The sequence below is a fragment of the Hippocampus zosterae genome, chromosome 18, assembly GCF_025434085.1.
Source record: "Hippocampus zosterae strain Florida chromosome 18, ASM2543408v3, whole genome shotgun sequence".
Classification (NCBI taxonomy): Eukaryota; Metazoa; Chordata; class Actinopteri; order Syngnathiformes; family Syngnathidae; genus Hippocampus; species Hippocampus zosterae.
The window spans coordinates 10,110,547-10,125,697 of NC_067468.1; the positions used below are offsets into that span (position 1 = coordinate 10,110,547).

Consider the following 15,151-nt stretch of genomic DNA (forward strand, 5'->3'; position numbering starts at 1 on the left):
GACATGCAAGTTGTCCTAATGTTCATTTCATGAAGTCACATCAATATATAATAGTTAGCATGTGCCGTGAACCGCTACAATGGTGTAAAAACAAAAACAAATCTTTTTTCATCTTTAGAATTTATTCATGAGTAAAATTAAAGGTGAGCAGGGGGCGAGGGGGTTGTACTCACAGGCCGAGGTGGGGGCGGGACAGTAATTGTGGGCCAAGTTGTGTTGCTCCATGGGGACCTGAGGAGGTATGGTCATATATAAAGGGAGGAGTCAACATGCTGGGTTCAGGTAAGCTCCGCCTAAACAGTCATGCCGCCAAAGCAAAAAAAAAAAAAAAAAAAAAAAAAGGCCATCATCCCTTTTTGCCACTTGTCATTCAAAAGTGGTCTACGCCCAATTTCGGGTGACATGACTCCATCTTTGTGACAATTTTCTTGAAAAGCGGGAAGTCATCAAGGACGTGCTTCTTTGTTGTTAGTGATACAGGTGCAGGCGGAAGGCATTAGCGTTGTGCTCAGCGAGCAGGAACAGGAAGAAGTGGAAGAAGAAAAGGCAGGAAGCGTGAAAGTCAGCAACACTGCATGAATAAGAAGACAAGCTTCATGTTAGTCAAACTCGCACACACCATTCATTTATTCACGCATGTTAGAGGGCAGTGGACCTCAAAGTAATTCAGAGATTTATGACAGACATATCAAGGCACACATACACATGTATGTCCACATAAATACGTCTGTCCATCTGTCTCTCTATCAATCAATTATGGAAGGGTGGAGCTGCCAACGTGGAGTCAACATTTTTGACTGAGAAACTCATTCGAACCTACTTGCAAATACGTTTGAACGTGTTTGTAGGCTTCATGCCAAAAACATAGCATTATTTCCCATAAGGATATTTACTTGCATATGGGGTCAAAAAAGACAAAGGGAGAGAATAATAAAACCATAACAATTACTCATAACAATGTTTACTGATGTAATTTTAGCATCTATTGGTAGGCCATTTTTTACTTGTTCATATGTAACAGAGTGATACATAAAGTTATTATATTATGACGGAAGTGACGCAACAGCGCACAGTGTGGCAACTGCTTCCCGCCGTAGCATCAGGCAGAGCTATCCGGAAGTGGCGTTGGTAAGTAGTACTGAGTACCAACTCGTTGATGGTTCGGACTAATTATCAATTTCATAACAATATTTCACTTGGTTTTTCTTTTTCTAATGTGTGGTGTACTCAATTGGTTCACCGATTTGTTACAAGTCCACATTGCTTAGAGTGTTGTTATTTAAAATACGTTTTGTCGAGTGACACATGGAGTTGATAGCAAGTGCTCGTTTGTTGTGTAGCAATGTACAGGACTGAATGCGGCTTCACTAATGCTCCAGCCACGCTGTGTTGCCGGTAATGTTTGTTTATTTTCAGTTTTGTTGTATGTAGTTGGTCATGTTGTGTTTTTTTTTTCATTCAGTCGATTGTGTTAATGGTGTGAGCCCGCAGTTCGTCGCGGCCGCCAATCTTGTTCGATTCGCAGCCGTTTCTGCTGCGTGTGATGTGTTCAATGACATCTTGTAAATAAGAGTAATGTGTTCTTTTTTTCTTTTACTGTATATAGTTACTATATTATCATCACCCACGTTGTGTATTTTGTTTTCTTATGGAGGATGTTTTGTTAGACAGCTACAAGGAAGTCACATTGCAATGTACAAGACTGAATGCAGCTTCACGAATGCTCCCGCCATAATGTCTTGCGGAGTTGCAATAAAAGAAAAGCCACAAAATCCACCTCAGTGTCAGTGTTCTTGAAAACTGCCGCAGTCTTGTAGTGGCACCGTTCATACATACAAAAGTCAATACCCCATGGCATTATGGGAAAAAAATGCTGTTATTAGCATTTAGTCTACAAGTAAGTTTGAGCGTTTTTGCACGTCGCTTCAAACGAGTCTCAAATATTCACATTGGCAGCTCCCTGCTTCCGTACTCTATTTATCTATGGAGAATGTTTTCACTCGCCTCCTCGTCGCTCTCCGTGTCGGCCGTCGTCATCTTCTTTTGCTTTTTCTTCTTGTCATCTTCATTCTTCTTCTTGTCTTTGTCGGGCAGAATGTCATCCAGCCAGGCCAGGTCGTGCTGGGAGAACATCATATCCAGTAGCTTTCGTACCACCATCAGACCCAGAATCTGCACACGGGAACCCAGTGAGCATGCATGCACAAACACACTGATTCCCAAACACATTAATGTCCTCTTTGGCCCCAAGGAAAATTTCACATTTGATACATGTATATATCACTTTGGGTTCCACCTTCGTAGACTGTTTATCAAAGACCTCTTTAAAACGCTTATGGTCTGGAATCTATCTCCACGATAAACGGAGGTAAATCGTTTCTGTCAGTGTACTCACCATCACGGGGAAGATGATAGCCAGGAAGGTGGACTTCAGGACCCAGAGGACAGCCAGGCAGGTGATCTGAACCAAGGTGAAAAGGTGGACTCGGCGCAGAGGAACGTGACGCAGGAAGGCAAAGTCCGGCTGGTGCTTAGGCGGCATCAGGTATAACTTCATGCGCTCCCAGAACTGAAAAGTAAACGCAATTACACACACACATACACAGAAATGTGCTACCTGAAAGCTAATGCTAACGCCAACCTGGATGCCGCTCAGTGAAGCCACGCCCATGTACAGGAAGACTCCGTACAGCACCGGCATTGGGATGTACTGCAACGTGAGAATTTGTGTTAGCTTCACTTGTACACATTAGCTTCAGTGGCATGATTAGCATGCTAACGTGTGGACGGACGTAAAATGGAGTCAAAAAAGAGGCAGTGTGTTAGTATGCTATGCTAAGTCATCAGCATAATGGTAATCAAAGAGTTGTTTGTCGCTAGAATGCTATGTCATTTGTTTCGTGTTGTGAAGGAGCGAAAAACGATCAGATTTGTGAAGCAAATCATGTTTCAGAAGTAGAGTAGCGCGGGGAAGAGCAGATTGACTTGGAAATGCAAGACTGACCTGCAGGACGGGCGCGAGGAAGACAGAAAGTCCCGTAAGGACGAAGACGAGCGTTCCGGTCAGCCTCTGCTCGCTGGCGGCGAGGAAGAGAGCAACCGAGTCAACAAGGAAACAAAGAGGTCTTTGGGTGTGGCGGCGATGGGTGGGTATTTTACCGGACCCCCAGAAACTGGGGCTGCTCGCCAGGGGCATTGGACTCGCTCTCCATCTTGAGCGAGTCGATATGCGCAATGGAGATGACGGTGGCGGCCACGTACCATGGCAGACCCATGAAGGAGCACACTGCCATCAGGATGCCCACCCAGAACAAGTCCAGGTGGTACCCACAGCCTTTCTGCGGGGGAGGGGGGAGCGGGGTGAGGTGGCGGTGGCGGAGACACACTTCACCCCATCCATCCTTCAAACAGCAACGAGAGTGCAGTGGCCGAGCAAATAACCTTGAGTTTATTCTCCTTGCGGTTGACGATGACAGCGCTGATCTGCTGGTCCATGAAGATCAGGATGGTGACCAGAAGTGCCGGCACAAAACTGGCCAGGTACCACCACCATGGATTCTTACCGAACGGCATCACCAGCCATCCACGGTCGGCGCGTGTGGGCTGCAAAACAAGTTCCACTTCAGTTGGGATTTACGCATGCGCTGCATCTGGAAAGAATTCACACAGCTTCACTTGGGGCAGATTTTTGTTTGTTAGTAAGGATTCCAACCATGGATTTGAACTCCCGAATCACTACATGAGGATTTTTTTAGTGGACTTCAAATATAACTCCAGCCTTCCTTCTCAAAACACAAGAAGGCCAGGCCTGGATTCAAACCCACAACTTCTGCACTGCGAGGCGGATATGCTAACCAGTCAACCACTGAGCTGCCCACTTATGGAAATGAAAGTTTTTAAAAATACAATTAATCGATTAACTAAAAGAAAGAAAAAAAGACATTCAAATAATAGCTAGTTGCAGCCCAAGGGGTAACCTATCAGCTCAAAATGAGGAAGTGAAGCACTGTGAACCCTTTCGCGACACCATAATAATAATAATAATAATAATAATAATAATAATAATAATAACAGAGTGAAGTTGGCATGCTGGCTGAAATGAAGAGGTGGTGTACCTTCAGCTCAGTGGGAACGATCAGTTTGGGCGTGTCTAAACCCATCAACATATCCAGAGCCACAAAGGACATGATTGACATGAAGATGGCAAAATCACTGATTAGCTTCCTTAGCTTAGCATTGCACAAACACACAAACACAGTGAAGAGGAGAAAGCCAAGATTTGTTGGTTAAATCTGCACAATCAACGTCATGAAATACGATTTTGCAACACTGAGGTCGATGCGACGTGGGTTGCGGGGTTTTCTATACAAAGGGCATGTGATGCATTCAGGGACCTTTATGTGCATGGGAACGTGCAGTTTGGGCGTGTCCAGTCCCAGAAGGACGTCGATTCCGCAGAAGAGAAGGATGGAGATGATGATAGAAAAGTCGCTGATCAGCTGACGCAGCTGCGGCGGGAAAAAGGGGCAGGGCCACGGAATAGGGTCAGCATGCTCTCTTGTACGATCGCTAGGTGACGGTAGCATCTGGCTAACGTGCTACTTATGTTTCTTTGGTTGTTAGCCAAATTAGCTAACCTTTCCTGCGATCTTGTTAACATGCTCAGAAACGCACGGATCCTTTTCATATCATTTGATCAGTAACGGTCAAGACCAACCATGCTGAGTTTCATTCTGGAAATCAATTCGACTGATGTGAGAATTTGAATTATTTACAGTTATAATTGAAAGGGTAAGATTTGTGAGTGAATTGCATTGTTCAGATGACATTTGCTTTGGACTGCCATAAATATGGCGTATTTATCTCTTGTCGGTTACAGCCTCAAATTTGAAATCATCAATAACGTTTGCAAAATAGGACTTGAAGCTCTTTACCATTATTAATGGAATTATATAAAAATGATCCACATGTCATCTTAGTACATTCTTGGTAAAAGCTGCCCATGCTGGGGTCGCGTGCAGGTTGTCCGGTGGGCACAGAAGTTCCGGTCAGGTCTGTTTCTCACCTTGGTGGGGAAGTAGCGGCTAAACTTGAACTTCTTGAGTGTGACGGTCATGGAGTATGTGCCGAAGAAAAGGATGAAGGACATGAGGGCCAGGTCGGGCACATACTTGCATGCTTTGCCCACCAGGGTGCCGCCATACTTGATGCACTCCTTCTTGCTCAGCTGAGTCCAGTCCAGATCGCTCACGTTAAACTGCGGTGCCACCCGTGAAACAATCACTCATTATGCCCATGACTTGCTCACAAAAATTGTCACTCACCAAAAGTGACATATTGTCATCGGCCAAAGGAGCTGAAATGTTCCAGGGCCGATCTGCAGAAACGGAAACCAGGTAACGGGAAGTGACAATGATGTCAAAGAATATTCAATTACAAACAGGAAGCACAAAACAAGAAGTCACATTGATGTCACGGGAAACAGGAAGTGACATGCAGGAGAACTGAGAACCAGGAAACACAAGGTGACATCGATGATGGAGAAGATTCAGTTCCAAACAGGATGTCATTCCTCGATTAGGAAACAAGATGGAGGACAGAGCGGAGATTTTTACTTACGTTTTCAGGCCACACCATCGTGAGGGAAGGGATACAAAAGATAAACATCAAGACCATGAAGAGCAGGTCTTCAGGACCTGTAAGAAGGACTCACCTTGGTCTGGAGGGACACAGTCGCACTTGTAAGATGTGACGTAGTCAGGCTTGAAGGCGCGGTTGATGGGGTAATACTTGAAAGCTCCCACCTGGATGGAGGACGAGGGTAAGACCTGGCTCGCAAAAGGAGGTGCTAACATGTCGGAGGTGTGTAAGTAGCAGCGAGATGGCTGCTCTGTGACAGGTTACCGTGTGCCCACTGGCGGGTTAGTGGCAGCTAGCGTGGCAGGGACATGGCAGGAAAGTACTCTGCATGGGTTGAGGAAGGTCAGAGGAAAACACATGACAGGAACGTGCCAGGTAGGTAGGAAAGTGGCAGGGATGCGGTTTGTGCAGGTCCAGTGGCAGGCCGGTGACAAGAAAGTGGCAAGTAAGATGACTGTGTGAGTTCAGTGGCAGCGAAATGGCAGGTAAGAAGCAGTTGGCGGGTGATGGAGGGCAGTCAAAGGTGTATTATCATTGACAGCCAAGTCACGGGCGGGTGTGCGCTTTGCATGTGCGAGGGAAGCAGACCATCTTTTTGATGGCGTCGGAGATGAAGATGAAGGAGATGAGGCTGGAGAAGCCTTCCTCTGTGAAGCGGGTCATGTACTGGATGATGTAGCTGGCGTCCGACAGCACCAAGAGGAAGCACTGCAGACACGAGTGAATCCCGATCCAAAGGCGCAGCTCCATGTAGTCCACGCTGTTGCTCCTGGACACAAACGTGTCGTCACCGTGGTCACGCGTGTTCACTCGCTCACCTCCCTCAGCCTTGGTCTTACTTGCAGAATTCATAGAGGAGTTTCTCAAAGATGAGAATGGGTCCGGTGGAGCTGAGGATGATGAGCGGCTGACCGCCAAACAAACAAAAAACGGTTCCCGCCAACGCCGTCCCCAGGAAGCTCTCCATCACACCCTGTGGAGGAAGGAGTCACCCAGGCCTCAGAGAACGCCTCGGACCGCAAAGACCTCAGGACGAGGCGCTTTGCTCACCTGGTAGTTGTCGGTGGCATCGCCCAGCAGGCCGCCAAAGGTGATGGCGTTGGTGATGCAGCCCAAGTATATGAAGAGTACGGCTGAGATGGTCTGGATGTGGAAGCCGTCGTAGATGTCGCTGCAGTACCATGGGATCTTCCTCTTCACATCCAACCACAGACCTCCGCCGATCCTTCAGGCAGGAAGAACAAAGTTGGAAATGGTCTTGGAGCTGAATATACTCCCAATTACATCAAACCCTAATCCTAAACCCGGGTTAAAAACCTACTTCAAATCCCTGGGATTAACCTTTAAATAATTCATTCATTCATTCATCTTCCGAGCCGCTTGATCCTCACTAGGGTCGCGGGGGGTGCTGGAGCCTATCCCAGCTGTCTTCGGGCAGTAGGCGGGGGACACCCTGAATCGGTTGCCAGCCAATCGCAGGGCACTTTAAATAATTTGCTCTACCAAATTAAAAAGTTGCTCCTGAAGTTGTTGATTCGTAAAACTGCTCCACCCCAAAAAATACTACTAATAATTTGAAGCTTTGGATTTCTAGACCTGAACGAGTTGTTTTATAAAAAGCACGTTAGATTTACTTCCGATTTGTGCCTCGTTGTCTAACAAGCTAGCATTTCCCATCTCCGTCCCCTTTCCCGCTCTGGACCTCCAGACGTCTTACCGGCCAGTAAACTTAAGCTCTTCGCCGATCTCATGCTGGACAGGAAGTTGCTCGTCTTCCCCGCCGACCGGCCCCCCAGCCGAGCCATTCATCTGAGCCAGCTCATTTAAGTTTAGCACAGACTTCCTGGAAGGCACAGAACAAGACCGGGTTGAGGGCCGTGTTTGGCAGCGATGGAATCATAAGGCGGCACACGGAGCTCCTGCCTCATCTCTGCCGACGGAACCTTCTTGGGGGGTTCAATACGGATTTTGGGGTCCCATTCTCCTGGAGGCAGGACGATGACCTCGTCCAGGAATTCATCCACGCCTGCAATCAGGTCCTCGCGGTCCCTCGCTTTATAGGCTACGTCACTAAACAGCTGGAGGTCCGAGGATAGGCAGAGTCAAATGAGACGGCGGCCAGAGGCTGCACAGGAGCCATTCGGGGGCGGGGGGCAACTTACGTCGTCCACCATCAGTGTGGCGATGGCACGACCGATCTCATTGTAGGACTTGGTCTTGCCGTGAGGGCCCAGCAGGATGAACAGGAACCTGCAAGGCACGTCCTCCTCACAAATACTTGTAGCAAGCTCAAACATGGTGGTCCTGAACCCACAGGTTCCACATCTATATTTCGCTTTGTGCTCTGAGACAAAATGTGAATTGCGGGCCTGGACAGTTTCTCATGTAATCAGGTTACAGGGTGCATGAAAGGGTTATGCAGAATGTGAGTGTTGTCAAGGCACCACCCACCTGGTCGGCACCGGAACTTCGGTTAGGCCACCGAGCGTCGTGGCCTGAGCCAAACGCACGAAGGAGACGAAGGGTTTGTCCAGAAAATCCACCTCACCAATCAGCACGTTGGATGCCTCAGCATCGCGGGGAATTTTCTTCATGAACTTGTTCTTCATCTGCACAAGGAACAACACCCACAACTTGCTGACGCAGTGGTGCAATACCTATATTCTCCACAAGGAGGTGCCACCAGACCTTCCTTGGATCTTTTAAGTCTAATTGGAAATGTGAACGGTCGATATATTTGATGACTTAGTTAATTTTTGTTATGACAGGTTTTTTTTCTCTAGGTAATTGGAACACAATCTCATTTGCAACGCCAACCTGGCAGCAGACGGCAGGCACAAACAAAGAATACCGAATGAACATGTTAATCTCCACCCATCTTTACATTCTCCTATGATCATGATCACTGCTCAGAAGTTCATGCGTGCACACCAAAGTGAAAACAAAAGCGCCGACGGACGACCTGAATTTTTGTTATCGTTCCCACGATCGTCCGGAGATTAACGCCGCCGGCCCTGCCGGTCACCAGCCACCAAATCTTCAGCGCTTAACATGCCAATGTGGAGGGGTGGCAGCAAAAGCGCAAGTTACTGCGGGTTCACTGGCAGGTTAGTGGCAGCTTGGAGGCCAGGAAGGTGACAGTTAGGTAGCGAAGTGGTTTGTGTGAGTTCACTTTTGGCAGATTAATGGCAGGTGAGGTGGTTTTCGTGCTTTTGGCAAGTAAAAGGCCAGTTCATGATGGCTTTGGTGTCAGATAAGCGGCGGTGGGTGAAATGGTGGCAGTCGACAAAACCGAGGGGGCACCGGGGCAAGTGATGCAAAGGTGGCGTGCAGGTGACACACTCGTATTGTTGGGCTTTTGCTGCAGGACACCTCATCGGCAATTCTGCTAGCTACTTGCCAGGACAACGGTAATACAAAGTACATACAGGCACGCACACAAACACACACCCATATTAGCTTCAGTGTTACCTGGTCCGAGCTGGGCGTTTCCGAAATGTCATTCATGCTGCGACTCTGCGCATGATCTGTAAATGCAACACAAACACAGAATGTTCATTTGAGGACCAACAAAGAAAGCACTGACACGTGCACACGCAAGATTACATTCTTGATGATTTAGAACCTCAGGCAAATTCCCCCCGTAATCCTTTTCACGCATTGTCCAGAAGAAACACACAAAAATTGATCAAACACAAAAAAGAAAAAGACATTTACAAAGTAATAAATGTTATAATTTTTTCTCTCATTTTTTTTAAGCATTCCCTTTTTTTTTTGTAAGAATTGTATTGATCCATCAATTCCTTTTTTGGGAGCTAGAATCAACTCAATGAGTAACTGTTCTTCAAGCATGTGAGACCCCCTGGCTGAAGAGTCCTCAAGTCGCAAGGTTTAGTTTTGCGTAACGGACAAAACTAGAACTAATGTGATGTCACAAATGAACAGCAAGTGATTCAATATCACCTCAAATATCCCCTTGATGCTGTTTAAGTGAGACGAAATTACAACCAAAGAGGATCCTTTCAAAGCCTCTCTCCCCGCTCACAAATGCACATATTCTGTGTGTGTGAGTGTGGTTTGTTGCTATACGAATTATTTTTGCTTTATGTCCAGCACTTTGTACACAGAAGTGGTTGTTTTAAAGTGCTCTATGAAAACAGCTGAGCTGATATATCGTTTCAATGCAATTGAGTGTCCTAATTTGAATATATGAATATGTCAATTTGCCTTTTTTTTTCGCCCCAGGAGGTCCATTTAGCCAGAGTTGGTCACAGGTATCAAATACACGGGGAAAAAAATGTATGCTGCATTTTCAGGTCAGAGTTAAAGAAGCAAAGCATTACAGTGTTAGCGTTGGATGCTAAGGGTAAGGTGATCAAAATGAGTGGGTTGCGTGCGTGTGTGTGTGTGTGTGTGTGTGTGTGTGTGTGTCTACGTGACTCACGCAGGCGTCCCAGGCTGCTGGCATGTCTCAGCAGGTCGTCGGTTGAGCGACGGATGGCGGAGGCGGAGCTTGTGCTACGACTCAGGTTGGCCTGAGGACTACGGTCTAAGCGAGCAAGGGGTGGAGTTGGGGTGAAGAGGCGGAGCAAGCAGGCGGCACCATGTTAGAAGCCCGAAAAGCGTTAAGACTCAAGCGCAAAGCGGCGTGCTACATGCATGATACATACGTAGCGTATACGTGTGTGAACAGGGAATGCGCTGCGCTCGCTTACTGGCGGCGGCGGCGGACGACGACGACGACTTTCCGATGTCGGCCAGCGAACGATGGATGGGCTTCTTGGTCTGGTGACGATGTTTCCGCAGCAGGACAAAGACAATCCTGTCCTTCACATCCTCCGAGATCAGACCGTCAGCGATCTGACGCTCCACCATCTCGTCTGCGGAGACACGGTGACGTTATCACGTCACGCGTGAGTTTTATTTTCACCTGACATTGTCATTTTCTCGTGTAGAATTTTGAGGGACGCAATAAAGTCATTCCATTTCGAAATGAGACTGGATTACGGACCGTGATGACAAAAGCTTTGCATCTCACCGACAATCTGAGGGAGCGAGAAGGCCTCCAGGTCTAGAAGGATGCTACCGGTCTGCAGACACGTGCGCAGCTCGAAGAGGCTGTGCAGCGTCAGCGTGGACACGTGAGGTTTGCTCCAGCGCTCGCCGCCCTCTTCCACCTTCTCCTCGAACTTCACCCACCTGTCAATCAAAATGGACAATGCCCGTCAGTCCCCGCCCTGCTACCAAAAAAAAAAAACAGCATGGTTTTGTTGTTTCATACTCGTCTTGTTGGTGTCTTCCAGCAAGACCAGCATGAAAACACGATAAAACCATGCTGTTCCATCTAAGCCGTTTTTGATTTTAGCAGGACGCCGCCGCCCGTAGCTCACCTGGCCGACTCTTTCCACTCCAGTTCTCCGCCCTCCTGCTGCAGCGTGTCCATCTCTGTGAAGATGGTGGGCGTGGGCCCGCCATCGTCCTCCCCCAGGATGTGACGAAGCCGCTCTGCCGCCGGCGACACTGCAACATGGCCGCCGCAGCACTTGTGTCAGTAAAAAAAAAAAAAAAAAGGCGCATGCAAGCTGGCGGCTAAGCGAATGCCTTTTATAGCCATTTGAGTGTGCTAAAAGGACAACAGAGGTTATTTGAGTAACTCTCCACTTGGAGCAGTTCTACAAGCTCCTCACACTTGAGCAGACCAATCGAACCATCGAGTGTAACAAGCAAGTTCCAAACAAGAATGAGCATCAGGTAGTATCGTGTACACCAGGCTAACATGAAGTTCCCAATTGCAGCTTTTAAAATTTTTGTGTGTGTGGATAAAAAAACTGCCATCCCCAGCTGCGTGTCATGGAAATATCCCAAGCAGCTTCAAAGCGCCCCCTATTGGTTCAGATGAAAAAGTTGCAATGATATATGCTAATGTGTTGACATTTTGACCAATCACATGCCATGATGTAACGTCGGTAGGATCCAGGGAAGCCTGTAGCTGCAGTACAATGCTTTATCCACTAGGGAGCGATTCTTGTGGTCAGGAGCAGTCTGCCATTAACGAGTTGCTCTAATTAGTCTCTGCGGATCAATCTTCATCGATTAGCCAGCCTGGAGGGGCTCACCACTTCAAGCTAATGGCATCCGCCAATCATGTCGCCTGACTTCCCTCACAAAATGTCAATGAAAAAAAAACCCCCACAAATTTGGCTTTGATGCTAACGGGTACGATGACATCATCAACACGGTGCAATCTGAAAGAAAAACAAATCGCCCCATGAAAGGTCCTTTTGCTGTCGGATATTTATAAACAGCTGAGCAAAGCTAATAGCGCCATGTAGCAACAATGAATCCAACAGAAAGTTCAACATGAATCACAATAATTTGATAATCGATCAGTCATCGATTATTCCATGATGAAAATAGTTGCCGCTTAATTTGACAATTCAGGTTGTAAAATAAATCGATGAATGATTATTTATGAATCATATGTATATATTCTGTTGTTAGGTTGGGACTTCCTCATTGGTCATGGTCGTCGTTACCTGTGTGAGAGTCAGCTAGCGTCTCGCAAGAAGAAGCCATGACGCCGGGCTCGTCCAAACCCCAGACCGCTCGATCGGTCTTGATTGCGGCTGGTCCGCTCAGCAGCATGAACGCCGCCAAAAGAAGCAGAAGCAGCAACTCGCGAGGCGGCAGGCAGCCCGAGATGTCTCGCTTCACTCGCTAACCAGCTATTGAGATTGCTGCCCTCACCATCTTGGTCGAGGGTCCCGCAAAGAGCTGTAAGTCTTACTCAGGCGGCCGTCACGCATCAAAGGCCTCAGGAGAACTCTCCTCCTCCTGCGTACGCACACAACCGATCCACGTGCACGTACACGTCTTTAATCAGCTTAGGGCCTGAGAGAGACATTTGGGCCCCCACATGGGCTGGCCGCCCACCCAGCGCCGCCCGGGGTGGCGGAATGTGAGCCGGGCGCAAGCGGAGATTAACTTTCCACACGTGAGGTTTATTTTGTATTCTTTTTACTCAATTTTCTATCTGATCAAGGAACGATGAATGCTTTGCCCATTCCCTATTCCCTAATTTTGATTTATGTTGGTGACAGTGATAAAAAACTGCTGCCCATTCCAATACTAACCAGGCATGAATGAGATTGCTGTGAGACCAATTCCATATACCGGTAATACCAATTTGTACATATTTGAAAACATAAAAAACTCTTGATGAAGTGCATATGTGTTGTAGTTCCAAATTACATATTATCAAACTATACATAACAAATGTAATTTATTGGATTAAACAAAAGCTGAAACCGACTAGAATTGTATGCACACTTTCTAGCTTTCACCCAGTGATTTCTTTGCGTGACACTAGAGGGAGCCCGCGTACCACATTTTGAGAATCCCTGGCCTCTTCCAAACCATCGCTAAGCTGCACAGCGCGTCGCGGACGGCCGATGTTATGCAAGAAACTTGGATTTGGACGGCACGGGGCAGGGTTGGATGCGGTTGACAGTTGTGCAGACGAAAACCAAAGACGGCGGCTCACCCGAGGGGTCAGCGTGGTCCACCGTTTGAGAGCAACGGTCGTGCTCATTGCCGCCGCCGCCGTCATCGTCGCAGTCGTCGCTGTCCTGGTAGAAGGCCGGGTGGGCGTGCTGGCGGTGCTCGTGGTAGGCGCGGTGCTCGTAGTGCGAGCGTCGGGCGGCGCGCTCGCCATCGTGCTGCTGATCGGACGAACGGTGGCGTCGTCGTTTCCGCCGGTGGGACGGCGGAACGTCGACGTACAATGCCTCCACATCTGCACAAGCCATACGCGACAATAAGTCACTTTGGGTTTTACCTCGAATCCCAAAATGCAGCGATCGTCGACCAAACGTATCCTCATTTCGTCCGACGCCGGTGATATGAATCTGATGTAACGTGATAATGGAATTCTATCTATGTGATTAGCATTTAGCTGGTGGGTGCGCACACTCACCTTTGTCGCCATTGTCGTCGTAGCGCCGGTGACCTCTGTCCCTGGCACGCGGCCACTCGTGGTGATCCATCCTGGAAAAGACGATGGACATGTGACGCCCGTCGTCGCGATAGGTCGATGTGCCGCCACAGTCCAATTTTTCTCATGCAGTTTACCTAGCCCCAGTTATTTTTCAGTACTATCTCTCGTTTTTGAAAACTGCTCATTTTTTAAAATCTCTTAATAGTTTTGGTATCGCTGGAGAGCAACAAGCAAAGTAAAAAATTTAATTGGCCTGTGATCCCATCGCATTTTGAAGGTGTTGACTGGACACTCTGATGGTGGAAAATGACCTCCTGCCCGACGCCATGACTTCCTGTGTGTGTGTGTAATCAATAGATGTCATTCGGGATGGCTAAGCAGCTGTTTGAAGCCTGATCAGCCACTGTGAAGGTCACAGGCACTTTTCCATCACTTGAGGCTTGACTTACATTGACTTCCTGTTGGCTTACCTCCTGCTAGCCCTGTCATAAGTCGTCATACGCACGCACTTGCGCATGAAATACACAAGGCCAAAGGTCAACACTGAATTGAGAGGAATGTGAAGCACTCGGAAGGCCTTCAAGAAATTCGCGTGACAGCCATCACTGAAAGCATTGGCACTGTCACACCCCAGTGGATGGGACAGCCACCCGATGACCCGGCGTCGGTTTCCACGGTGATGAAAGATGAGCCACGCGCACGCAGATGAGTTGAAATATTTACAAGAAAACCCGCCACAATTTGCACTAAATGACATGTTCATTTTTGATGCGCTAAAGAGAATCAGACAGAGTGGTGCTTACCCGAAGAAGTAAAAGAACAAAAATGACGCGTGCCAAGTTAAAAAAAAAGCGGAGCAGACTGGCTGAGTCGCGTATTCATCCGACAGCAGACGACAACTGACGCGACTCGCACTGATTCGACCACACTGGGTGCGCCACTGGGCGCGCTTGTGTGCACGTACCTGCAGGGCATCCATCGACGTGCACTTTCCATTTTGGACTACATCAGTCACCCAACATTGACAGGATTCCACTCCAGTTGCTATTCCAAGAGACACAATTTGTGTTCCACTGAAGACTTCCAGCAAACATGTCAAAATGAGCAAATGAAACATTTTTAATCCCGAACGTTTTCAACACGCAGTGTTTTATTTTGTAACCGATAATAATTTATCCATTTTTTTTGGGAAGTGTGCCCGTGGCCAATCAATGAGTGGAAGGGGCGGGGCCGTGGTGGAATTTATGCTTCAAGATGGCGGCGCTCTAGCAACGCCGCCATTTCGCTCTGTAAAAAAAACAATTTTAGGACAGTAAAACAATGGAGTTATTTGCTCCAAAACAATTTGCTGAGCCGGGAGACAATCTAATTCTAATGGTAAGTTCTGTGAACTCTCATTTGTTTGTTGAATTTAAAATGTTGTTGATTTGATATCTGAAGTTCTCATTTTTTTTAAATTGTGCATTTTCAACACGAGATTACTCAGTAATTCATAAAAACCAAACTTGCTTGTGG

General features: G+C 47.5%; 1 protein-coding gene and 2 long non-coding RNA genes across 5 annotated transcripts; 2 read left to right on the forward strand and 1 right to left on the reverse strand.

The window, feature by feature from the left end:
• Positions 1-99: 99 nt before the first annotated feature.
• LOC127591134 (electrogenic sodium bicarbonate cotransporter 4-like) lies at positions 100-14,664 on the reverse strand. Its single transcript, XM_052050978.1, is given in 26 exon segments — positions 100-231; positions 2,005-2,172; positions 2,396-2,569; positions 2,642-2,710; positions 3,005-3,077; positions 3,160-3,338; positions 3,442-3,603; positions 4,395-4,508; positions 5,066-5,257; positions 5,325-5,377; positions 5,714-5,804; positions 6,229-6,409; positions 6,480-6,613; positions 6,691-6,865; positions 7,358-7,511; positions 7,514-7,718; positions 7,803-7,890; positions 8,092-8,249; positions 9,112-9,167; positions 10,085-10,189; positions 10,356-10,520; positions 10,679-10,839; positions 11,031-11,160; positions 13,184-13,435; positions 13,616-13,686; positions 14,440-14,664. Coding segments are annotated over 26 exon segments (3,603 nt in total). The 5' UTR covers positions 14,616-14,664; the 3' UTR covers positions 100-114.
• LOC127591147 (uncharacterized) lies at positions 225-2,524 on the forward strand. 2 transcript variants are annotated; one of them, XR_007959819.1, is made up of 3 exons: positions 225-598; positions 2,095-2,189; positions 2,387-2,524. It is a non-coding gene; the product is annotated as an uncharacterized LOC127591147 (long non-coding RNA). The 2 variants fall into 2 exon arrangements; XR_007959818.1 differs by lacking the exon at positions 225-598 and adding an exon at positions 1,135-1,395.
• Positions 8,256-11,134, forward strand: LOC127591146 (uncharacterized). 2 transcript variants are annotated; one of them, XR_007959817.1, is made up of 4 exons: positions 8,256-9,956; positions 10,089-10,246; positions 10,334-10,786; positions 11,009-11,134. It is a non-coding gene; the product is annotated as an uncharacterized LOC127591146 (long non-coding RNA). The 2 variants fall into 2 exon arrangements; XR_007959816.1 differs by having other exon boundaries at positions 11,006-11,088.
• Positions 14,665-15,151: the final 487 nt, after the last annotated feature.